This window comes from Rattus rattus, chromosome 11 (genome assembly GCF_011064425.1).
Source record: "Rattus rattus isolate New Zealand chromosome 11, Rrattus_CSIRO_v1, whole genome shotgun sequence".
NCBI lineage: Eukaryota > Metazoa > Chordata > Mammalia > Rodentia > Muridae > Rattus > Rattus rattus.
Genome location: NC_046164.1, coordinates 80954166 through 80979517, shown reverse-complemented (window position 1 = coordinate 80979517; position 25352 = coordinate 80954166). Strand labels below are relative to the sequence as shown.

Below are 25352 nucleotides of genomic sequence, written 5' to 3'. Positions count from 1 at the left end.
GTATGTAGAAACTTTCAAATATCTGTAAAAGTTCCCTGACCTGACAGGCTTTGTGTCTGGACAGTATGGATCGCTGGTGAGACTTTGCAGGAAAACTAAAAAGTTTGAAGCAAATCAACTTGGGAAAAGTTAGCCCAGTTTTCTCTGCTTTGGTTCGCTTTTGAGTCCTTTGTCTACAAAAGACTTCTTGTGTTCCTTTCCCGAGGAATCTAAGACTTATTTCACATCCTTTTCTCTGGATTTTCACCTTGTGGGTTTCTGAGTCTGGACCAACGGCCAGAAACAGGAGTGAGTGTTCAGTTATAAGAAAGGGAAAACTTTTCATTGATTACATCAATCTGAGGTCGGAAAAACCACGGTTAGAAGCAAGAGTTACAGAGCAGTGCTCTCAAAAAGCGCGTCGGGACAATACGTGCACAGCACAGCTTTCAAATCCTTGCCCTGAGCTCCCTCCCAGCTTCTCAACCTTCTAGAAGTTACTTCTTAAGAGACTCGGTCTCTCTACTTTCCTACGGTTGTTCCAGAAACAACCTCAGAAGTTTGAGTGAGGGAGAAGTAGGAGAACTCACGAATGTTTCACACCACGTGTCTTCTCGACTACGGTGATTTACGGTTGGGGCTGCTTTTACCAAGCCGAAACTCAAGAAAAAGGTGTAATTATTGGTATCCTATCTGTGCGAGAAAAGCGACCCAATATAGACATTAAGAATTATTTCGAAGGGGCCGATCACATAAGCCCCGTCGCCTTTTCGTGGGTCACTTTAGAAACCGGGCACGGCCCGTCTGGGCTTTACTTTCAGGAGGGCCCCACTTTAGAGGTAAAGGACACGAGGCTTGCTAGGCTGCCTCAAGAAACAATGAAGGGCCTCTCAGGCTTCCCTCCTTCGGCTACTCACACGCAGCTGGCGAAACTGAGGCTGAGAAAGGTGAGGCTCGGACCCGACCCGCCGTGAGCAAGCCCGAGTTTCCTTGTCCGGGCCCCGGGCTGCCCACGACGGTGTCGGGCGGCCGCAGCCCAGGAAGAATTTGAACTGTGCGGTTGGGGAGTACTTTCTGAGTTTCGAACAATTCCCTTCCGAATGGCCCTTCGGGACAGGTCCGGTCGGTCTTCGCCGGCGCGGCCGCGCACCGGGGCGGTGGCGTGGCGCCGGGGGTCCCGCAAGCTGCGAGCATGGTGGGCGCGGGCCGGCCTGGGCGGGAGAGCATCGTGCCACGCCAACCCTGCGGGCCGCCGAGCCTGCGCCCCCCGCGCCACGCCCTGCGCCCAGGGGGCCGCGGCTCCTCCTGCGCTGGCGGCCGCCGAGCGGTCGGGCGGCGGCGGGAGGAGGAGCAGGAAAAGCGGCCGGGGGAGGAGGAGGCGGAGGCGGCGGCGGAGGCGGGGAGGGCGGGCGGGGCCCGGAGAGTTTAAAGCCCATCGAGGGGGTGGGGTGCGGGGAGGCGGCAGGAAGAGAAGGGCGCTGCGACCAGTGGCGGGCGGGATTCGCGTTCCGAGACCCACGGGAGCACGAACTTTCCGCGCTCCGTCTCACGCACGGCGACTGGGACCGTCCAGTGTCCGTCTTTGCCTTCGGCTTTTTCGCAGGGACTCGTGCAACGTGTGGCCAGCGGCCACGCGGAGGCGACGAGGAGCTGCACGCCAGGTAGGAGTTGGGCGGGGAGCGGCGGCAAGTTACTTTTGTGGTCCGCGCCTCGCGGGGCCCGGCGGCCGGGCGGCTCCCCGCGCCGTCATTGTCTGCGCTCGGGGCCGCCTGCGATCGGGGACCTGGGGCCCTGCGAGGCGCGGCGGGCGGAAGGGCGTCGCCTCGGGGGGCTGAGGGACGGAGGGGCTGCGGCGCCCCCGGCCCGCGGCGGGACGCGCGGGATGGCGGACAGGGGCGGCGGGCGCGCGGCTGCGGCGCCCCGCGACGCTCTCCGCTGCGCTCTGGCCCCCGGGGGGAGGCGCGGGGCCCCGGGAGGGACATTCTTGAGCCGTCTTGTCCGACGGCGACGGCTCGGGGGGCTCGGGCGGGGGCCGCGGTCAAGGCCGCGCTTTCGGGGGGCCACCGCCCTGGAGGGTGGGCGCCCGGGGATCACCGGAGCGGCGGGTACTCCCGCTGCGCCCCGGGCCTCGGCGCGCGCGCCAGGCGGGCCGGGCAGCGGTGCCAGACACTCCCAAGTCCCAAGCGAGCGCCGCCCGGGCCGCGGTCCGAGGATCTGTCCCTACCCCCCCCCCTCGCGCCCCAACCCCCACCCCTTTCTTTCTTCGGGTCTGTTAGTGGCCCCGCTACCCGTCGCTGGGGCCTAACACCAAGTTTGAGGGCTCGCGAACTAGCAGCCCGCCAGCGGTGGAAACGTGATAAGAGCGGTACCGTTTGCAGAAGGAAATTTCTGATGCAACTCTCCGCCTTTGCTGATTGCCTCTCCAAACGCCTGCCTGGCGAGGGCCTGCGGCATGTGCGTTATGGAAATTAGGGTATTCACTTTTTAAAAAAATTGTATTTGCCTTCTCTCGGCGTTGGAAGAAACCCCGCGAACTTCTTTTCATTTGCTTTAACCAAAAAAGTAGGAGCGCCACAGGTGATTTTTACAAGGCCCGAGGTCTTTGGGATGTTTTTGAAAAAAACTCTTTTCTTGTAACTGTTTCATTCAAGAGATGCAAAGAAAAAGTCCAAAACAAGTAGCATTAGTGAGTAAATATGTGTTATTGCACAACTTTCCCTTTGCGGCTGTTTAAAAGGCCAGGCCCAGAAGACTTTGTTTCAGAAATTGCTGATTCAGCCATTTGGAGCCCCTGAGTTTCAGAAATGGTGCTCAGTTGAACGTTTCGCTCTCCTTTACCAGAACTCCAGTCGTTAACATCGCCCCCCCCACCTCACCCCCTCGAGAACAGACTAAGGCTTACACTTTAGTGAGGTTCCTATTTTACAGAAGTGGACCTCGAGTTCTGGATTTCTGCAGCTGAGGGAATTGTGTAAGGCGATGGATGAGGCGTCTTAGAACTATTTCACCAAGAGTGCTGCGATCAAATGTGCTCCCAGGAATGAGTCTCGCCTACCAAATTTTTGTCTTTAAAAAAATCAAAACTTTAGGATTACTGAACATACTTTTTTTTTTTTTTTTTTTGAGTTTTGAGTTTTGAGTTTTACTGGGAACATTTGAAAGAGGCCAGTCCCCACATTACAGGGAGGGAATTTGAGGACAGACGGAGTTGCAGCCCAGCAGGCGTTGCAGTAACTGAGAAGTGTAGCCACTGATACTGAGGTAGCATTTCGCAGTTTACAAGGCGCTTTCAAAAGCCCTGTTGCTTTTTATGCGCCTCGTGGCCCCCACGGTCCCCATTTTACAGGTCTGGAAACCAAGGCTCAGGAGGTTAACTGGTATGCCTCAGGCCGCACCAGCTAACAAAGGACAAAGCTCGAGGGAGACCTCCTGAGCTTTTTACACGTCTGCAAAAGCACATCCACTTCTAGAAGAAATGGTGTAGAGGAGGGACACCCTCCTCGACACACAGCAGAGCAAATGGAGGACGGGGCCTGGTTTCTTAGACCAGTTGCTTCCAGCCTTCTAGATTAATGCCACGTAGACCAAGCAATTATCACTGGGTTTTTTTTTTTCTTTTTCTTCTTTTTTTTTTTTACTTACATACTCATTTACTTTGAGAAGAAACTTCAATATTCATGAAGCCATGAGTTTGATATGATAATTTTGTTCATTTATGATTAAAGTTAAAACGCTTCGTGGCACCTAAATCACTTATTACACACTACTTGGCCTATGTTGCTTTTGAACCAGTGTTGGGTTGGTCAAAGTGGATTTTGTAGGCGGACTAGGGAACCAGAAAGCAGGGCAGATTTTTTTGGTGGCTAATTGTCTAGGACTTTGGGTGGTGGTTACTGCTATGGTTGGAAGCCAGAGCAGCTGTGTCTGTCCAGTTAGCCTCCACTGGGCAAGAAGGACAAAATCAGAACCAAAGATCCAGCTCAAAATTTAGGATGTGGCTGAACCCGCTGGGTCAGAGGCTTTACAGTGTTTCGAAGCCAAACTTTGGTTGAACCAAGCGTCCATGCGCCCTTAGCTCATTTTAGAGCTGTACAGATTTTTGCTTGGCCTATCTTTTTTTTTAAACTAGTATTTTATAGATGGTGTGATTTAGAGAACCTATTTGCTTGAAAGTCTGTTCCACGTGTAAGAAACTACAGGACCGTCGTATCTATTTGCAACTATGCGCTGGGGGCAGTTGTCCATCCATGGACACTCAGTGCTCCCCGCCGGACATTTCAGTGCTGGCACTTCATAGGAGGGAAGCCTGTGCATAATCCAGTGTCTGTTTCTCAGCCCGTTAAAACAACATGGAGGGCAGACGAAGCAGCTCAGTGTAGAGCCATGATGAGGCCTTGGCTTTAACTCCAGCTCCAAGTCCTCCTCCCTGGAGAAATTCCCCTCACAAAAACCCACAGCAGTATAGGGCTTTGGAAGGAGAAAATATTACTTGCTTTTTATTTAGGGGGTTGGTCACATGCTCAAATTTAAATCTTTTCCGTTAGTGAAGCTGTTTTTGATTTGGGGGCTTTTTTTCTTTTTTTTTTTCTTTTTTTTCCTCTCTTTTTTTTTCTTTAGGTTCCCCCCTCCTTCTTTTTGGGTTTTTACCCACCATTTTATTTTTTTTACTTGCTTGTAAAGTTTATTTTTCTCTTCTTTTGGCTTTTTGATTTCGATGTTCCATCAAAGTCGCAGACTTTACAGTGTTCAGAAACTGAACTTCGCTTCAACAAAGACATCTGCTGTGCCTTCAGTTTCATCCTAAAGCTGTAGGATTTTTTTTTATTTCTTAAGAATTTATTAGATAAAAATCTCAGAGCACAGATTTTTAAACCTCTTTTTTTTTTTTAATACAAGGATTTAAAGCTAGGTGTTTCCCTGTGAGCACTGTTTTGGCTGCATCCTGCAGAGTTTGATAGCGCAATCATTGTTTTCTTATAAAATCCAATCCAGAAATAGGGGAGATTCTGGGGGCATTTTGAGGCAGTCAAATTACCTTGGAGAGCTGGCAAATAGGTGCTTTGGGACTTGGGATATATTCTTCAGGGTTTGTGTACTAATGAAAAGGCAGATTGAAAGCTCATTTATAAAAACAGAGTGAAAATGCCATGCTTGTCCTTTGAGATATCAACCACAAAACCAGTTTCTAGAGTTATCAAAAAAGCATCTGAGAAGGGGGGGGGGAGGTGGGTGCCTCTGCTTTCTGCTCTGGAGGTGGATAATAAAAGGTTTTCTTTTTTTATCCCCCTATGCTAGAGTATTCTTTAATTTTAGACATTTACTTCCCATTTGATTTTGGAAAGGTTTTTTTTTTTTTTTTTCTTGATTGTTCAGATCCTAAATTAGAGTTGCTTGTTACTTGATCTGAGCCCGGCCAAACAGGATTTCTTGTTGCTCACTCACATCTACTGGGGCAATAGGAATATGTGCTTAGAGGAGTCACCTTTCTCACTGTGGCACTTCCTCTGTGATTTGCTTGACCAGCAATTCCTTTGTGTCTCTTGGTTCTACAAGTCACTACACTTCTGAGTCTGAACAAGTTAACCAGCCCCCTCCCACCCCCGCCTTTGTAGAATGGAAGTTTGTGGGGTAGCGTCAACTCACAAGGTACAAGCTCAGATGGGCAGAAAGTTGGTATATATATAAAGGAGTCTCTGGTTTGCAGGCATAGGAAGCCTGTGACATTTGTCTTCAGACTCTATAAAGATTTGTGTCTGGACACCATAGAGGCTTTTATCCCAGCCAGGAATGAAGTACGCACGTACACTTATCCTGGACATGCTGACCACGTCCCCCGGGGAGTGGCTGCAGCCCCATTCCAGGGCCGTGCTGGTGGGCAGCCCCACCCCTCACTGACTTCCTTGCAGGGTTTAGAGCCAAGTAATTAGGCCTGAGTAACTGCCATTAACAAGGCATTCCTAAAGCACACAGCACAGAAAGCCCTGTTGGTCTGCCATCATCCTTGTCACCACAGCCAATGCTAAGTCGGGGGTCTGGGATTCTCGCTTGCACCTCCAGAGCAGGTTGAGCTGCAGAGAAGAGTGTGGCTGGCTGGCCCTGTAATGGTCAAGCATGGTGGCTCTGTGTAAGCTTCTGACAATAGGAAAACCATGCTGGATACCTGCAGGTCCTTCCTACCTCCTCTCCCCCACCCCCACCCCACCCCCCATCCTATAGGAGGCCATGAACTGAAAGAGGACTTAACCACCTACTGCCTTCACTTTTTGAGATTTATGGGGACTTTGGCTTGCTTATTTTTCCCTGTCTCTCAAAGTGATGGGGATCAAACTCAGAACTTTGTACTTGTTAAAAGGGAGTTCATCATGGAGCTATAGCCTGAGACCTTAATATCTTAAGGTATCGTCCTTGGGAGTTCATGGTAAGTTTATAACTGAGATGCTCTTTGATATAAAAAGCCTTTATGTGTAATGCCGTTTATCTATAAATCTAAAAGTCAAAAGTCACAAATCAGAATGTTTTTTGAGCGACAACTTAATGCTGTAACAAAGGTGCAGTCATTCCTACCCTGTGAAGCTTATTTTAGGCATGATGTTACTAAGTGTTGTATAAGATTACCTTCAGACTGTTATGGATGTGGTGTATGATAAACAGATGCATTGTGTGTGTAGACTTGGGTGTCATCCCTGACATATCTCACTGCTCAGCAATGTATAAATGATCTAAAGTCCACAAACAAATAAATAAATAATTCCCTGCCTACCAGATTTAAAACTTTTAGCAATAGATTTAGGAGTCTCTGCTCCAGGAAGCTCGTAATAACCAAAAGCTACTATGAGTAGAGCTACTTGAGGACAATGTCCTGCGCTGAATCTGGGGCCAGCTTAGGAAGACTGCTACCAAGAAGGTCTTTCTGATGGGATATTAGGTAGGAGGTAGAGCCAGGTGAGTTGGGAGTCCTCCAAGTCTCTCTATGGCCCAGCTTCACCTAAAGCCTGTAGAGCCCATCTTTCCACCTTGGCCTCTATTGGGCCAGCACAGGCTGCAGTGTACTTTTCCCTGAGAGCCTACTGGTTGCCAGTTCTAGGGAGCTGCTTGCTCTCTTTCGATGAAAATCGTGTGGATCTTACAGAAACCACTCCAGGATGTTCCTAGAGAGGTGGGAACACTGTGCCCTGCTGTGCCTGCCTGGGGTGCACCTCCTCATTGTGGTAACTAAGCACAGGAGGAGGGAGGAGGTGATAAAAGGAGTGCCTCCCTTCCTTGTGGGATCACCCCCAGATATCAGGTTGTGCCTGGCCCTTCTCTCTTAACTTGTAGCCTGCAGGGTTGCAAGCACACACAGGTTGGGGCACTGTCCCCTGGCTCTCTGGGTTACTGTGTGGAGGGACACAGGCTCAGTTCCTCAGTTATCAGATCAGAGAAGGTAGGGTTTTTTGTTGTTGTTGTTGTTGTTTTGGGATTTTTGTTTTTAATCAGAATGATAGATAAGCCATTAGTGCTTTGAACAAAGTTAAATTGCTTTTCAAAAAAAAAAAAAAAAAAAAAGCTAGACTTAACTGCAGTCCCCCACAGTTACCTTCATAAACAGAGGCTAATGCATAGCAATCCCTTGCAGTCTCCCCCCTCCCCCCATCTCCTGTCTGACCCCCTGGAGCTGAGGCTTTTACAGTTCCTTTTACTGTAGAAGGTGAAGATTTTGCTTTGTTGTTCTGTCCCGAGTACTTTGTTTCTTTTGGCCAGATAAGGCATATACAGAGTGGGGACAATCCCATAAGTGCCACTCACGTCTCTGGCACTGTAGTCTATGGTGGAAACTTTGTCCTAAACTCATAGACATTTTACTTTTTGCTGTAGGATCTTGGGTTTTTTTGTTTTTAGGTTTTTTGGGAGGGTCCCTTTTTTAAATTTATTCCCCCCCAGGTGTTTTTACATTGTTGTCACTGCCTCCAAACAGACACAGATTTTTTTTGGTTTTTTTTGGGGGGGTTGGTTTTTTTCTTTTCTTTTTTTTAATTTATTCCCCCCTCAAGGTGTCTTTATGTTGTTGTCACTGCCCCCAAACAGAGACAGATTTTTTGGGGGGGGTTCTTTTTTTCCTTTTTTTAAAATTTATTTCCCCCCCCCACCCAGGTGTTTTTACATTGTCGTCACTGCCTCCAAACAGACACAGATTTTTTTGATCTTTTTCGGGTTTTTTTTTTTTTAAATTTATTCACACACACACACACACAAGGTGTCTTTACCTTGTTGTCACTGCCCCCAAACAGACACAGATTTTTTTTTTTATCTTTTTTGGGTTTTTTTTTTCCTTTTTTTTTAATTTATTCACACACACACACACACACACACACACACACACACACACACACACAAGGTGTCTTTACCTTGTTGTCACTGCCCCCAAACAGACACAGATTTTTTGGGGGGGTCTTTTTTTCCTTTTTTTTAATTTACCCCCCCGCCCCAGGTGTTTTTATGTTGTTGTCACTGTCCCCAAACAGACACAGATCATATCTTCAGATGCATTAAATAATCCCTCAGTTTTCTTGTTTTGTTTTTTGTTGTTTTTTGTTTGAAAGCAATCTTTTAGGTACCCTTTGACCATGCCTACAGTCATTGGAGACTCCCTGTACATTGTACATTGCCAATTCTGTGTCTCCCTTCTACAGCACCCTCAACATGGCCTTGTCTCATGCATGGGTCTCAGGTTTCTTTTTTTAATTTCTTGGTTTATCAAATCTAATGGAGAGCAGTCTATGTCAGCTTTCCTCAGAAGAGGTGCCTTGTAGGTATGAGATGTCCTCATTCTAGCCTTATTTAGTTGAGTTCATTTCTAGATTTCAGTTAGTTTTCCCTCAAAGAGTCGAACCCAGCTATTGATTTAGGGAAGCCAGGAGCTGAGAATGAAGCTCATTTAATTTTTACTTTTTTTTTTTTTTTTTTTTTTTTTTTAATGAAAGAAGACCATTTTTGGGGATGGTGGTGGTTTGGCCCCGTTCTTGTTGTGTCTGGGAACTCTTAGGGATTCTCATTCTGTGTGCCAAATTCCTTTGGACCTGTGACCTGGTGGAATCAACAGGGTAAGTCGAGGCCTCTTTCAAGCAAGAAGCCATGTTTCCCCCAAGTCTCGGACAATTGAATCAATTCTTTTCATTTCTTTTCTTTATTCTCCAAGAGTGGTATTACTTATTTGAGTTTTTTTTAGCCTTCTACACTTGATCTCTGGTGGTTGACTCCAAGTCTTCACCGGTGTAAGGTAAGTAAGTATTCTACTAATTGAGATTAGGGCCCCAGCCAGATCTCTTATTAAAAGTTTTGATTTACAATTCTATATCTGTCACGGGGCTTTACGTTTTACATAGTGTCCTTAATTTTATCCTTAGCCTTTCTATTAGCTTTCCTTCACATTTTAACTTTAAAGGACCTCTTTTTTTTTTTTTCTTTTATTTGCTATTATGTTGGCGGCTGAGTTCAGGGCGTCGTATCTGCTGGACATAAGCTCTACCCCCAGCCCTCTTGGATTCTGCAGTAGTGTTTTGGGCAATTTTAGGTTCAGGATATACTTGAATGCAGTGGGCACAGCACTTCTACATGGCCTGTCTCGCCAGCGTCTGCCACTGTGCCACATCTCACAGCAGAGTGACAGATTTGTTTCGGCTCGTTCTCCTGTGTCGACCCCTTAGTATACCCAGAGCCAGCATTCTTCTTGCACAGCATAACTTAAGTCTAGGGTCGTTGTGCACTATCTCGCTATCTCATTGAGAAATAGTAACTTAAGGAACTTTTCCCCGCATAGTTTCTTCTCGTTTACGTTTTTGTTTCATTTAGCTTCTCTGCATCTGACTTAATGGGAAGTGGAGTGAGCCTAGAGATGGGTAGGAAGGAGGGGCCTAGTGAGCCACTGTGGAGCTGATGGAGTTGAGGGCAGCAACTGACTTGGGCTGACTGTGAAACTGGGGAAGCTGGAGTCCAGGGTTGTCTCTCTAATTGGCACTTCTTACCGTCAGGGCAGTGGTCCTCTTGCATGCAGTAGGTCACTGGGGTGTAGTTAAAGAAGTTTTAGGTCAGTGATGGATGGACAAAATGGTGGACGGTGGTCCTCTTGCATGCAGTAGGTCACTGGGGTGTAGTTAAAGAAGAAGTTTTAGGTCAGTGATGGATAGACAAAATGGTGGACGGTGGTCCTCTTGCATGCAGTAGGTCACTGGGGTGTAGTTAAAGAAGAAGTTTTAGGTCAGTGATGGATAGACAAAATGGTGGACAGGTCCCATGGAGGTGATGCCCATAGTTAACTCGTGGAAAGCTAGAGTGGCTTCTGCCCCTGTTAGTGTCTCCTGTCTCATTTTAGAGGTTGTATGGACCCCTGAGACCCTCCCTGTCCTTCTACTTCAGAAGCATGTGCCTGAATAAGCTGTGGAGTACAGCCTGGTGACTTTAACTGAGCCTCTGTCCCCTGTGTGGCCCCCCTGATACCTGTATCTTCAGAGTTCTCCATAGCTCTGAGGGGAATGGGGCCTGGGAACTTTCACCAGACTCATTGTTTCTAGTCTGAGACCAAAGATTTGTTTGTCTTGTCCCACTGCTTCTGGAAAAGTCTGTTGAGGAAGGGGTGAGATGCCTAAAGTCTAACTACCCTTCAGACCTCCAGTGCTGCTTCTTGCTTTGGATTCGGCCTTGTCTGTGTTTACAGGAGTAATGTCTCTCACCTCTGAGATTTTTTTTCCTGGACTTCCACTGAGTTTATCAAATTTCATCTCTGATTTCCAGTTAGATTTCAGCTCTTAAGCATTTGATAAGTCAGTTACCCCTTCTCCACTTGCTATGATGTTACCACTGAACAAAAGCAGGTGTCTAGGATGTTAGAAGGCACAGGTGGCACGGCTCCCCTGGATTCCCCGAGTCATCATTAGACTGTTCCCCCTTTGCATTTTTGGGGGATTTTTTTTTGTTTTTTATTAATAGAACTCTTTGTCCTATATGGCCTGCACTTCTAGGCCAGGAAGGTACAGAGCAGGTGTCCAGGTCAGGCAAAGGACTTCCTCTACCCTACCTACCCCAAGCAGAGGGGTCCAAGGATTCCCATATGTGTTGACTGTCCAAACCGAACATACCCCAGGAACCTCTCCTCGGACTGTGCTTTAAGCTTAGCCACGAGCTGAAGTGTGTTCTTTTCCCTTTTGAAATTTAAGGTTGACTTCTTCTGTCTGTCATTCTGTCCCTGGTGGTGTTTGCTTTGCTCAGCATCCCCACTAAAGACTAGCATCTCTAGTCTAAGTTACGTTTTCAGACCAGGGCTTGCTGTCTTTGATTTGGGCTTAGCACTGCTGGTGGCCACTCTCAGAACTGCCTCAAACCTGCTTTTGTTGGGTTGACTTCACAGTTAAAAGAATTCTATATAGCAGGACCACCTTGAAGCCTCTGTTCCCTAGGGAGCGTCTTCTATTTCCCCATCTTTCTCTCCCCCCCCCCGTAGTACTTAGGGACCTGAGTGATGTCCAGCCTACTTGCCTTATTGCAACGTTTCTGATTGGCCTAGGAAAGTGCCTAGATAGGGATTTCAAAGCTCCCCCCTCCCTTTGCAGATGTGAATATTGCGTAGTCTACCTCAGCTTCCAGATCTGAGATCTACTGGTGGCTGCTACTGTTTTTATCGCCACCTACAGTTTCTGTCTGTCAGAGGAGAGTGTAAAATCCACTCCACGGCTACTGCTCTGTACCTTGGTAGGTAAGAGTCAGAAATAATCTTTCCAAACCTTCTTTTTACTTTCTTTATTGTAAATGTGTGTGTGTGTGTGTGTGTGTGTGCATGTATGTGTGTGAGTGCACGCGTGCTCCGTGCTCTGTATTTGTGGGTTCCACATCTACTAATTTAATTAACACTGAGTGAAAAATATTCAGAAAAATTGCTTTTCTGTTGGCCATGATTAGAGTTTTTCATGTCATTATAAAAAAGTAATATACTATAGCATGTATTTACAAGGATTTATAGTGTGTCAGACAATCTAAGGATAATTTAAAAGTACACGGGGAAGATGCTCATAGGCTGTATGTAAAAAAAAAAAAAACTTATAGAAGAGACTCGAGCATCTGTATATTTTGATACCTGTAGGGTTCTAGAACCAGCCTCCCAAGGATACCAGTAAGCTGTGTGTGTGTGTGTGTGTGTGTGTGTGTGAGTGTGTGTGTGTGTGTGTGTGCGAGAGAGAGAGAGAGAGAAAACATAAGCATGTCCTATCCTCTTATATGTTGCTTCCTTTGTTGCAGCTGTGTGTCTGTCTGTGTGTGTGCGTGTGTGTGTGTGAGTGTGGTGTGTGTGTGTGTTTGTGTGTGTGTTTGTGTGTGTATGTGAGAGAGACGGAGCTAGTGCTTAGCAGATGCTTGCTATAGAGTATTATTTTGTTAGTTTTTTCTATATATGGGACCATACTTTCTCACCGATAGAATAGTGGGTGTTTGTTGGCTTTCTCTCCTTTCTGATATGCCTGCTTTGACATTTTGGGAAAGGGTTTGAGATGAAAATGATTCTGGATGCTGAGGTTCTCTGGTCATGACCAGTCAGAGCTCCCCTTCTCTCACAGGTCAAAAAAAAATAAATGGTGTTTCTGGTGTAATTCACCACCCATTTCTGAGCTCCGTGTGTGATTTAACCAGTGGACATGGTGGACTTTTGGCGTCATGAGAGCTGCAGGCGCTGTTCCTGTTCTTGCCCATCAGAGTGAAGGGGGAAGTGGGGGAGGGGAGGACGAGAAGCTAGGAGCAAGAGGTTCTTCAGGGTTGCCATGAGAACCAGGGATCCGGGGATTGGGCAGCAGAGGGCCCCCGCTGGGCCTCGGGGCGTGGCTGCGTCACATGGGTTTGGTCCTGGGGTTCCCGTAGTGCGCAAGGACCAGCCGCGTCCCTCATCCTCCCGGTCGTCAGGGGTGCCCAGTCAGTTCCCTGGAAGCTGAGGAGAGCGGTAGAGGACCAGGGACCAGCTCAGCAGGACAGGCTTCCCAGCACCTGTGCTATAATGGGGGTGGGTCCCGGCGAGCATTTTTTGGGGGGTACGGGGGAGGTAGGGCACCCTTGTTGGGGTGGCTTCTCGGGAGGCTGTGTTGCTTCGCTTAGCGTGTTGGCCCGTGTCGGCGCGTGTCTGCGTATGTCTGTGCGTGAGGGCGCCTGTCAGCCGTGTTGGCGCGTGCTGGAGCGTGCTGGCGCGTTCCAGAGCATGCCGGCGCGTGCCGGGCTCGCGTTGGCGCGTGCCGGCGCGTGCCGGGCTCGCGTCGGCGCGTGCCGGGCTCGTGTCGGCGCGTGCCGGCGCGTGCCGGTTTGTATTAGCGCAGGCCGGTTTGCTTGCGCGTGCCAGCGCGTGCCGGCCTGTGTGTGGCGCGTGCCGACTCGTGTTGGCGCGTGCCGGCGCGTGCCGGTTTGTGTTGGCGCGTGCCGGTTTGTGTTGGCGCTTGCCGGGCCGGCTGCGTTCACTCGGCTCGGCGCAGCTCGGCCCCGTTGGTTCGCTTAGGACCTAGTTCGCCGTGTCGGTTCGTGTTGGCGCCTGTCGGCCCGTGTTGGCGCATGTAACACGTATGTCAGCGCGTGTTGCCGCGTGTCGGCCCGTGTTAACTGCGTGTCATCGCATGTTGCCGCCTGTCAGCGCGTGCCTGCCGGGCCTCCACGCTCCTCGGGCTCCGGGACCCTTCTTCGGAGCCGTAGGCCCTTAGCTGGGGCGGAGCCGTGGCGAACCCCAGCGAGCCGCGCGACCGAGCGCTGTCCATGAGGAGCGCTGTCCACGCGCTGGGTACTGACGGGTTCAGGAGCTGTCCGCTACCCCGGTAGCGCGCACGCAGCGACCCCGTGTGGCGAAGTCTGTGCTAGCCAGCTCTCCAGGTACGCAGGTACTCCGCCATCCACAACGTTCCGGGGGTCTCGGGGTAAGAGGAGACGTGCTCAAGTCACGGGGGTCGTTTGGAAAGGGTTTGCCTCCCGAAATCTGCAAAGGTCCAAGTGGCGAGCAGCTCCGGCGAGCTCGCGAGCACGAGTGGCCTCGGGCTCGGCGCGCTGTTGCGCTGCTGGCTGTCGGCTCGCTTGCTTGCCGGCGCTTGCTTGTCGGCTCGCCTACCGGCTCGCCTACGGTCCGGGATCGCGCGAGCCTGGGTGGACGGTAGCCGTAGGATAGTCTTATGTAACCATTTTTAATCTTGATTTTTAAAATGTTATGTAACAAGTTGTAACTGTATCCACGTAAACCTGTAATTGGAACGTGGAGACGTAGCGTCTGCTCTCAGCCAAGTGGTAGACAGCGGTTGTGCGAACCAGCTTTGGCTGTAAGCAGACATGGGCATCTGGGATAGCTGAACCTTTTTTTTTCTCTTTAAAAATAGGATACTAAGGTTGGCCTGGTCATCTTTTAAACCTCAATGGAGAATAGTCTAGTATAGGAACCTGGGATAAATGCATATTGTCACTGTAAATCTTTATTCATAAAACCTTTTATTTCAATGACAGAAAATATCAATTAATTAAAACTGGGTGACAGATTCTGTCGTCATCTCTATGTTTTTGATTGAGTTCAACAAATTGTTCACATGACCATAGCCAATATTCCTTCCCCATTGACGTAGGTCTTCAGAGAAGCAGTCAGATCACCTGTTTACATTTTGACTGCTCTTCTCATCAGCTGCCGTCTTTCTGTTGATGGCGGGAGCCACTGCCAGGGTATTGATAAGAGACCTGGACAGAGCATTCACCCAGGCAGCTGCTGGCTGGGAACATTGCTGTCTGCATTAGCAAATAATTTCATTTCTGGACCAGTGAGTAAAAAGTGAGTGGGGTTTTTTTTCTTTTTTTCCATTTTTGTTCTGTCTGAATTTGGAACGCAGTGAATGACTGCAGGGATTTTGACCTGTTGGTAGCCAGGGCCATCGGCCATCATTTTCTACGTGTCCCTGTTTCTTTGCTTTGGGTTTTGTTGGCTGGGATGGGGTGTTTGGTAATGGTCCTGTGCATTATCTTTGAGCCCAGACCCCTTGTATTCAGCAAATGGGGTGAGGATGGGGGGAATGATAGGCTGGGGGTTGGGGCGACTGAGATTTTCCTTTCCGTCAGCCCTGAGAAGGAAGATGGTAAGTGGTACTTCTCATTTAGGGTTCCACAGAACTATGCACTTAATTGTGGGGGTAGGTGTGAGGTCCCCATATGGACTTCCAGCTGAATTCCTGCTGTGCTTCGTGCCCCTCCCTGTGTCTGGACTAGAAATCGGGGATTATAGCTCCCGCCTGGCAGTGTGGAGGATCGTGTGCTAATGGTTAGAAGAAGGCAGCAGATGGAGTTAATGGCAATTTCACTACCAGTCTGAAGGGGGTGGGAGAAGTGCCAGATTGGTAGAATTAAAATGTGAGTTATTTTTTTTCCTAAACCCTCTCCTAAGGATTTCCATCACCAGTCACTCTTCTCAGTGTGGTGTAATTACCACCCAGAACTGGGCTCTGGAAATTTCAGAGAACAGTGCATCTTTTGAATTTTAGAATTAGGTAACGTTTAGTCTGAATTCCCTGACTTTCAACCTTTGTGGTCCCACAAAAACCAGACGGTTCCATACTTATGACTTAGAAAGAATGTCTTAGGAAGCTTTCTTGGGTTAGCACAGGTGAACGAACATGCCATTTTCGACCTGGGGGACTGAGGTTTGATGATACCCAGGGTAGCAGAGTATTTGGGGAGGTGGGGAGGGGCATGACCTTGGAGCACATACTGCTCAGCCCCCATTTTCAGACTCCACTTGGCCCTTGCTGCATCTGAGAAATGGAATCCACCATCATTGTGAGGCCCTTTGGAGGTTCTTTAATTTTTTTTAAATGTATACATTTTATTTAGGGGTGGCTCATGCACAGACCATGTGTCGAGGTCATCAGACCATGTAAGTCCTCTGCTTTCACCATGGGGGACCTAGGTATTGGAAAAGGGAACCTAGGGATTGAGCTCAGGTTGCTGTGCTGATGGCAAATGCCTTTATTTGGTCAACCATCTCACCAGCCCCCATGGCTGGTTCCTAATGGCCTTGAAGCTGGAGAAGAGATGCTGTGTTCTGAGCCTTGTAACCACGTGGGCTTTGGGGTATTAGGGCAAAAGGTTGGCAACTTCTTCTGGCGGAGTTACTACCTAACTAGAGGGACGACAGCAAAATGAGGGGTGGTGTGGAAGCAGTCTGAGCCCTTTGGACTCTGGGAGGTCTGGGAGAGCGTGTCAGAAGAGGCCTTTGTATGAGCCATCTTGTTCTCTATTTCATCCCATTTTAAAATGGGAGTCAACCTGGACCCCAGGATTCCAGCTTCCACCAAAGCAGGAGGATGAAAGGCAAATCTGACAGTTGGTACAGCCACTCATCACATCCAAAATTGTTTGGTTGGAGCACATTTGCTTGTAATCCATAGAATACATTACAGAGGGCATGGCTGGAGACAATTTGATTCATTTTTTTTAATTTAACTTTTTGGGAGTTTCATAAGTGAATTACCACTGTTATAATTTCTAATCCAGACTTTAAAAGTTTTCAACTTTATGATGGTATGCAAACAGCATACATTCAACAGAAGCCCTACTTTGAATTTTGATTGCTTCCTGGGCTAGTACCATTCTGTAATATTCTCCCAAGTCCTTAGGCTGAGGCAGCAAACAGAGCTCTAGTTAGCCATGATATGCTGAGGAAATAAGACTAGTACTTCACAGTGTACTGAGTCGCAGGCTTGCTCTGTAGAGGTGGAGAGTTATGTGCTGTTCAAACACAGTATTTAAAACTTACAAGCCACCGTCACTCAAGGATTGTCTATACAGGTGGACATGTCCCAATGTCTTGCCTCATTCCTGAGGCCATCAGTGCCTGAACCCCATCTATAGATGATTGTCCATTTTCCCCCAGTATTCTCCTTTCTTGTTTCCCACCAAGTGGGCTTTGTTCCCTCAAGGCTGGTGGGAGTTAGAGTAAGGAGATGGTGAGCTGGGGTTGGGAGGTAGCTAAACATTGATTGGACTCTGCCTTCCTGCTTTTCTGGGGACAGGGACTTCACTTCAGGAACATTCCTAGTCTGTGGAGAGCTTTCTGCAGGCATCAGGAATCACCAGGGGTGAACTCAGGATGCTTCAGCCTGAAACTTGATAGCAGGGAGGAAAGAGAATCCTGATGGTATAAATGGGACTTTAAGTCACCTACACATGATTTCTCTCCACTTCAGAGCCAGTCTGGGAACTCTTCACCTTTGTCAGCCATGGCCATGATGGCTGATACAACCTCAAGCAGTTGTTTAGCATTTAAGTGGGGCAAAAATTGCAAGGAGTATCTTGATGGCTTTTGACAAGACCTTCTCCTGTCACATTCAACAGACTTTTGAGGAATCGGCCTGTTTTCTTGGTCTGTTTTCCCAAACTAGGGTTGAAACTAGCTACAGTTAGCGTGTGAAGTGTGACCCTATAGGCTCGTGTGTTTGAGCACATGGTCCCTAGCTGGTCCCGTGGCACTGGGAGGTGGCAGAACCTTCGGGAAACGAAGGAAGGAGGTTGCTGGTAGCAGGTAGTGTCTAGACCTGGTTTCCGCTGGAGTTTCCTCTGCTTCTTGGTGTAATTTAACCAGCTGCCCCAAGTTCCTGCAGCACTGAGCTGTCCCTCGACTGCGCCATCTCCACCATGATGCGCCGTACCCTCTCAAGCCGTAAGCCAAAAATAAAAAGTCTTTCTCTCGTGAGTTGCTTCGGTCAAGCATTTTGTCGCAGCAACTGCAGCACATTTAAGAAAAAAAAGTGGCTAAATATGACAATGAAAATAAATGAAATGATGAGAAGAAAGAGTGGACGGATAGCTCCGGATGATTGACAGACAAACACAGGCACAGGAGTCCCTCGCATGCACAGGAGTGTTTCGAGACCCCCCAGAGGAGGCTCGAACTACAGACAAGAGCTGAGTTTCATAGCTTTCTATCACTGTTTTAACAAATATGGGGAAGAATCAGCTAAAAAGAGGGAACCCTCATTTTAGCTCAGGGATTCAGAAGTTCCTTCCATGGTTGCTTATCCCCATTCTTTTGGGCCTATAGCAACGTGGTCCACCCTGGTGGGGAGAGTGTGTCCCAGAGGAAAGTGTTCACCTCGTGGTGGCCAATGAGAAGCAGGGAGAGAGAGAGACAAGGAGAAGGGCATATCTGAAGCCCTTCAAGGACTAAAATTTCCGTATAGGCCTCCTTTATTTAAGGTTGCAGCCATCTTCTATAGCTCCAAGGTAAAGGCCAACTGTTTTAACATGCAGTTCTTTGAGAGACATTTAGATCCAAACTATGGCAATACCGAGCCTGTCCACATTTACATCTGTGGTGAGATTGTACTTATGAATCAGGCACAGCTTACTTATTTCTGGAATTTTCCATTTCATGTCAGATGTTGGCTGACCACAGGTAACTGAGACCACAGAAATTAAAGCTATAAGCAAGGAGGGAGGCCAGCTATTAATATTTATTTATTGTCTTGAAGGGAGCTAGCAAGTTTCAGTTCTGACAAGTTAAATGTTAATACTGTTAACTGTTAATATTTAACACCGCCTCACTGTTTGAAAGCAGTGCTCCTTAATTTTAGCATGCACAGGTCTCTCAAGGCCCCGTAAAAAATCTGCTGCAGTTGGTGTGGTGCGGGGCCTAGGTCTGGTTTTCTGACCAGTATGCTACTTGATGTCCAGGCCTTGTGCAGCGAGGCCTTAGTATGGTTCCCTCTAGTTACCCCCCAATGCTTCTTTCTCTAGAATTTTTCCATTAAAGATACTTCACCCTTTAAGAACTACCATTAATAGTGCTATTAGTCCAGGAATATTTGCGAAACCTTTTCTGTCATTAGCCTCACATTGTCATAAGTAGCATTCTTAAATGTGCTAAATTATAAATCAGTTTTCCGGTATACATATTCAAGGTGTCCTGTTTGCAAACTCACTTGCATTCCTATAGGTTTTGTGTAGGAGGTCGTCCTTCATTTAGAATGGCGCACCTCTCAGAAAACCCGTAAACCTTTGAATCTGGAGTGGATTAGGAAACCCATTGTGCCTTTCTTGGTCATCCTTGTCCTGTGGGGATTGAACACAGGGCCTGAGGCACTGGACCTGAGCCCTCGACCACTGAGTAACTTGCTTTGCACTTGTACAATTTAATACCTTGCTTCTCCAGGGGCCCCAACGTACTGTCTTCGCCTCTTAGTAAGGTAAGAACCAGGAAGGGCCTTTCACAGTGTCAACAGCAACAACAGAGATGTCCCACTGAGGCTGCAGACTACGCTCTTGCCCTGTCTCATGTCAGCATGAAGTCTGACATGTCCTGGAAGGTAGGTCAAAGCCGTCTCATTATTAACCCTGGTAAGGGAAGTGACAACAATTAGCTTCCATCTTATCTGAACATGTGACCCTAAATTCTAAATTCTCTTCTACTTTGTTTAGTGCTACGTTTAAAAAAGAAAATCTGACACCAAAATACCTCCCTGGATAATAAAAGCACTATTAAATTCTTGTATTCATGCCTGTTCTAGTTGCTCAATGGATGTATTAATAGGGCCATTGAACTTTGGGTCCCATTCCTTGTCACCTTTTTATCAAGAATCATCCTGGTTGTGTTGAGATATTGGGCAACTCTGCACTTTCCTGACGGCCCAGAGCTGAGGAAGCTTAGAACAGTGGGCCAATGCAGGTTCCTTGTGGCAATACTTTCCAGAAAAGTCACTGTGCTTCAACGTACCGTGATACTCAGGGGAGGAGTGCATATGGTGGCTTGAAGTTGTAGGACACAGAACTCCCTGTTTTGCCCATGAACTTCATGACAATAGCCTTTTGTAGTGTTCTCTTCCCTTCCCTTTTACACAATCGGTCTTACTGAGGTATAATTTACACACCATGAAATTTACCCATTTAAAATATTCAATTTAATTTCGATTAGTGTATTTATGGATAAGTGTGCTACTATGGTCTGAATATGTGACCCCAAATTCTTGTGTTGCCGTTCGTGCAGTAGCATTAGAAGTCGCAGTTCTTAGGAGCTAGGTAAACCATGAGGTCAGAGACCTTCTGAATGGGATTAGGACTTTAGTAAAAAAGAACTGAGTGAGTAGGTCTGTTATCCTCATGCATCTGGAGATGTTTGTTCCCATGGAGGGCAGAGTAATGAGGGGCCATCTTGGAAGCCAGCAGTGAAGACCTCAGGCTTTCCCAAGCCTTCATGTTAGACTCTCCCGCTTCTAGATTATGATTGATTGATAGATAGATAGATAGATAGATAGATAGATAGATAGATAGATAGATATCCAGACCTGGAAGTGCTTGGCCGTTTGGTAGTTCTGTGGTTAACTGTTGGAAGAATTGCCAATAATTTACACCATACTTTGCTCTATTTTTTAACTTTTGAGGTCATAGAGAGGGTGATATGACAAGTAAGATTGCGGAAGATGGTGGTAAGATGCAGACCACCATCGCAGTCTCATGAGAACTCTTAGTTTACTACCAGACCACGGATACCCTCATCACATTAAAGTTAGACTGAGTTTATCCCACTCTCTCAGGGCCAGCCTTGGCTTTTCAAGGAGAACGTTGTACACTGTACTATACCAAGTCCTCAGGAGAAGTAAGAGGTGTGATAAGGCCCTTGCCCCATTTGGAAAGTGCCTCATGTTCCCAGGTCAGAAATAGATCCTTGAAGAGCTGTACTCAGTCCCGGATGTGGTGGCCTGACCACAGACAGAACGTGGTTGGATGTTCCAACCCATTGGGAGGCCTGCGATACACAGTTGTTCACTGGAGCCTCACGGTCCATTCCTCACAGGCAGCAAATTCTTAATGTCATACGTTTGGAACAGACGAATACAGATAGTGTGTGTCAGTAAAAGCTGGGCACTGTTGCTCCTCTGTGGCTGGGGACTTTTTCTCTGGGACTCCAGTGAATGTTTTTGAGCTTGGCCTCTGAATTCACCGTGACAAAGGGAAGATGGTCGAGCTCTGGCCACCTCTGGGTGTTGGCCACCCCAAAGAGGCTGCATTTCACCCAGGGGCAAGGCTAGAAATTTCTTGGAAACTAGAAATACTGGAAGTGTGACATTTTTCTTCTGTCCTCTCCTCATGTGTATGACTTGTGCAGAAGGAGACTAAAGAACATTCTCCATGGTGGGACTACATATCATGCCAGAGTCCACACACAGGCTGGGGTTTGGGGAGCACAGTCGAGCCACTTTTGAAGGTGCTGACCTCTGGGTGCCTCCTGACAGGGAGCAGAATAGAAGACATTGTCCTACCCTGAGCATTCTGGGAGGCACATGGTCTGGCCAGGGACATTCATGTGTATGACTGGGTTTCGGGAGAAAATTTATGAAGCCTGGTGTAGTTGTTTTAGAAATATCTTTTTGAAGATGTCAAAGCACAAACATTTGTTAAGTTGTCAATCCCATGGCCTATTGGTCCTTAAAAATGACTAAAAAGCCGAAAAAAATTGTGGCCAAATGGCTACATCTATTGATATTCATCCCCTACTCCTTGTTTTCTGGTTTCAGTCTTGCTATTTAGTTAAGGGTGACACTAAACTTCTTGCTTCTTGCCTCTGCATCACAGGAATGGACCACCACACCTGGCTTTTTTTTTAATGTACTGTAGATGTTTTTAGTGTAGTGTAAATTCAGGGCCATGTGAGCTTTATCTGCCAGTATTTACCATTTGAGACATCAAAGCAAATATATATATATATATATATATATATTATTGCCCTACCTTTAAAACAACCTAAGTACAATGCCACTTAAATAAAAAGTACAGTATTAAAAACTCTGAGGAAAGGCACTGCCGACCATTTCTCGAGTCCTCCTAGTGCCCAGTGTAGAAGAAGGCTGGGTTGTCAATCACATGCCCTGTGACTCTAGATCAACCTATCCTAGAAGAATGAGGAGGAAGGTGGAAAGATTAGATTATAGTCTCTTAAAAGTAATTCTGGCCTGTATCCTAGAGGGTTCTTGCTCCAGTGTATGAGATTTGTCGCGTGCTCCAAGGAGTGTGGGATGGTGCAGGGACCTGGGGACCCAGTGGGATCATGTCCCCTTCAGTACCCTGTGACAGAACCCACCTGTTCATTGGCACATCTAAGTCTGTGGTGTCAACTACAGTTTCAGAAGAGGTTATCTGGTCACCTCTGAGTTCCTCAGGTTTCCGGTGTTTTTGTCGTGTCCTTACGTTAAAATAAAGGAACATCCTGGAAATGTTGATGACCAAAGCCACTTGCCACCTCCTACTGGCTGAAGCGGCCAGTTTCCATCAGCCATAGAACAGGAGTATACAGGATCAGGCAGGGTAGTACCAGGGCTCTGGAGTCTGAGGGACTCAGAAGCTCTGCCTTTATCAAATATGGGAGGCTTGATACTTGAGTTCAGGTAGCTGACTCTTCCCTGCCCCCTATTTGCTGAGTTTGTATAGTGAATCTGGTCTGAACAGGTCTACTGACAGACAAGCTCTATCTTCAATCTCTCTTACCAGTTGGAGGCCAAAGAAACCAATGCTGGTGATATTCCCATACCATTGGAGAGACTTTAGGACAAAGTAGAGCTATTTAGCAGTGATGGGGATGAGCAGGGGGTGGTGAGGTGGCCTTTTGTCCTTGGTGCATTACAGGGCTATAAGTTTTAGAGGTTTAGAAGGAAGAGTGTTGCAAAGAAAGCAGCTTTCTTTCTTGACTCCTGTCTGGGGCAGTTGCTCAGGGCCACAGAGATATGGCTGTGGGACATCCCATCAGAAGGCTTTGTTGCCTGAAGAACAAAGGTCAGCAGCTTATGGTCCTTCCGGACCCCCTGAGGGCAAGCCCAGTTAGAACACTTTAAACACTCGCTCACGTGCAGGTCTTGCAGAACTGATAAAAGTAATAGCTGACCGTGTGTGCTACAACCTGTTTGCCTTTCCATACTCTTCATTCCTGGGTCTTGAGCAATGATAAGAGTTGGCCACACTACTCATGACTTGAATCTCTAGGCTTATGGAAGCAAAGTTAGGGCCCATGTTGAAGATGTTGAAATAATTCAGGGTGTTAAGACTGAGAATATGGTGAGCACCCAAAAATTATAATTCAATAATTAATAATGACTCAGTTAATGAAAGAATAATGAATTCCAAAGCCTAGTAGGCTTATCCATTCTCTTCTAGATCTGAGATACATGCTATCTCAGTCCATTATGATTGCTGCAACAAAATGTTATGTAAGGTTGTACAAACCACACAACTGCTGGCCATTAGCCCAAGGATTCTAGAAGGAAAGAGAAGTGATAAGGCTCTTCCTTTAGGACAATTTGGGAATTGAAGGAGACAGAAATATGGGATTTTTGCCTTTTCTAACTAAATTTTCCGAGTCAGGTATACAGTGGAACACAGATTCAGCTTCCCACGGTTGTTTTCCAGGTTGTCCTTTGGCAGTTTGTCTGAAGCAGAGTCAAAGCTCTACTTCATGTCTGATGCGTACTGTCTGCCTTACTCCCAGGTACTAGGTACCCGGGATGGAGGGAGCAGGCCTGGGAGTCTGTGGTGAGATGGTTGTGTGGTGCTAGGACAGCTCCCCTCCAGCCTCTGAGATAGAAAGCAGGTTAGAGCCAGGGCCTGCAACCATAATGAGGAATCCATGATGGTAGGCATCACATGGTCAGGCTGATCGGCTGAGTCCTGCTAGACAGAGGAGTTCACTGTGATAATGGTTTGTTGAGAGGATGGATGATAAGATAGAAAACAAGTAGACTACCAAGCTAGCCCAGCATAGCTCCAGTCCCTAACATGGGGGCATGTGGAGAAGTCAGGAGAGTCTAATTTTCTCCATAATAGTCAGTCAAATAGAGAATTTCCTTTTAATCTGTTAGTTACTGTTGCTGTAACAAAATATTCCAGCTCAGGTAATTGGTAAACATCAACTTCACTCACAGTTCTGCAAGGTGCTGGCACCTCAGAAAGACCTTCTTGCTGAGTCTGAAGCAGCCAAGGGTGTCACATGGGGAGACAGAGCAGCTGTGTTCAGTCGAGTCTTCCTAATAGTATAAGCCATATAACACACTTCCAACCGTCTCACCATATAACACACTTCCAACCATCTCACCATATAACACACTTCCAACCGTCTCACCATATAACACACTTCTAACCGTCTCACCATATAACACACTTCCAACCCTCTCCCAAAGCATCCGCTTCCAAGTCCATTGACATGAATTTGAGGATTCTGTGCTCTCAACACTTAAATTTCAAAGGATGCACCCAACATATAAACCAAATTGGGTGGAAAGACCAATGGGCCATCTCTGGGGCCTCTAAGCATATGCTGAGGACTGAACTGCCCCTTGTACATCCTAAGCTTTAGTATGAAGGGACTACCATATCCTGACTCAGAAATGTGACAGAAGACATGGGACTAAGAAGTAGGGGAGCTTCAATAGTCAGGCCTGTGCATTTCTGAAGAGATTATTTCTTAATACCCCCATGTGGCCATAGGGCACCAGAAGAGAGCCACCAAGTGAGGCTATGCCAGTATGAGTGAGCTACACTTCCAGTTCTAAAATAACTCCTCCCTCAGTTTGAATGCTATCCTTGAAGTGGCATATGCTGTACACTGCCTGTCCTGGTTCCTTGGAATCCAGGTATCACTTTTAGAACTGGAGGACAAGGAGTAGAAAGGGCCAAAGCTCAACATTCTTGTCTTTGGATAATTTTCTCCTCACAAGACTGGTCTGCAAGACTGAAAACGCAGTAGTCTACTTCTAACACCTGAGCTGGGGACAAAGAAGACCAACTAAGAGATTACCTGTAGTTTTTATAAACAGCTGCCAATTTTCAGAAAATTAATATAGATAGTTGCATTTTTAAGTAGAGTACTTTTTAGTCCTTACGTGTATCCTGTTTCATCAGACCTGCTCTGTGCAGTGCCATGCACTTCTGAGTCAGTAATAATTGCTTTCTTGCTATTCTTTTTTTTTTTTTCATTGTCTTTGCTAAAATTTTGATCCCTTGAGAGGCAAGGTTTCCTCACACTTGCATGGGTATAACTTGACTCTGAAAACCTGCTATTGTCTCTTCTAGTTACTGGTAGAATGTGCTGCATGAAAAGGTGTGATAAAATAGCAGTGGTGGTAAAGGTTGCTGGACTTTGAGGAATGTGAGGTGACATGGCCAGCATTGATAATAGGCTGATAAGGTGCTAGAGAGCTCGGACTCCATCTCTCCAAAGACACAGTCCTGGAGGAGGAGGAGGAAAAGGAGACAGACAGAAGGAGGGGGATCCTCTTATCTAGTCACCTGCCTGCTGCCTCTCAAAGTGTAGCTGCCTCCAGGGTTGCCCTTCATGGCTCTCCCTGTGTGTGCTTATCTTTTCTTAAAACTCCTTT

The 25352-nt window shown here is 47.2% G+C and overlaps 1 protein-coding gene across 2 annotated transcripts in view; it reads left to right on the top strand.

Annotated features, from left to right (window-relative positions):
* The first annotated feature begins 1600 nt into the window (after window positions 1–1600).
* Window positions 1601–25352, top strand: part of Grb10 (growth factor receptor bound protein 10) — a 105339-nt gene continuing 81587 nt past the window's right edge. The window contains exon 1 of one of the 2 annotated variants that reach the window (XM_032917145.1): window positions 1601–1640. Coding sequence is in view for 1 of the 2 variants with exons in the window: in XM_032917144.1 (XP_032773035.1) it covers window positions 12989–12994 (6 nt within the window). In the remaining variant the exon portion in view is untranslated. Of the gene's footprint in view, window positions 1641–12856; window positions 12995–25352 lie in introns of those variants that run through there. The other variant, XM_032917144.1, reaches the window with a different exon arrangement.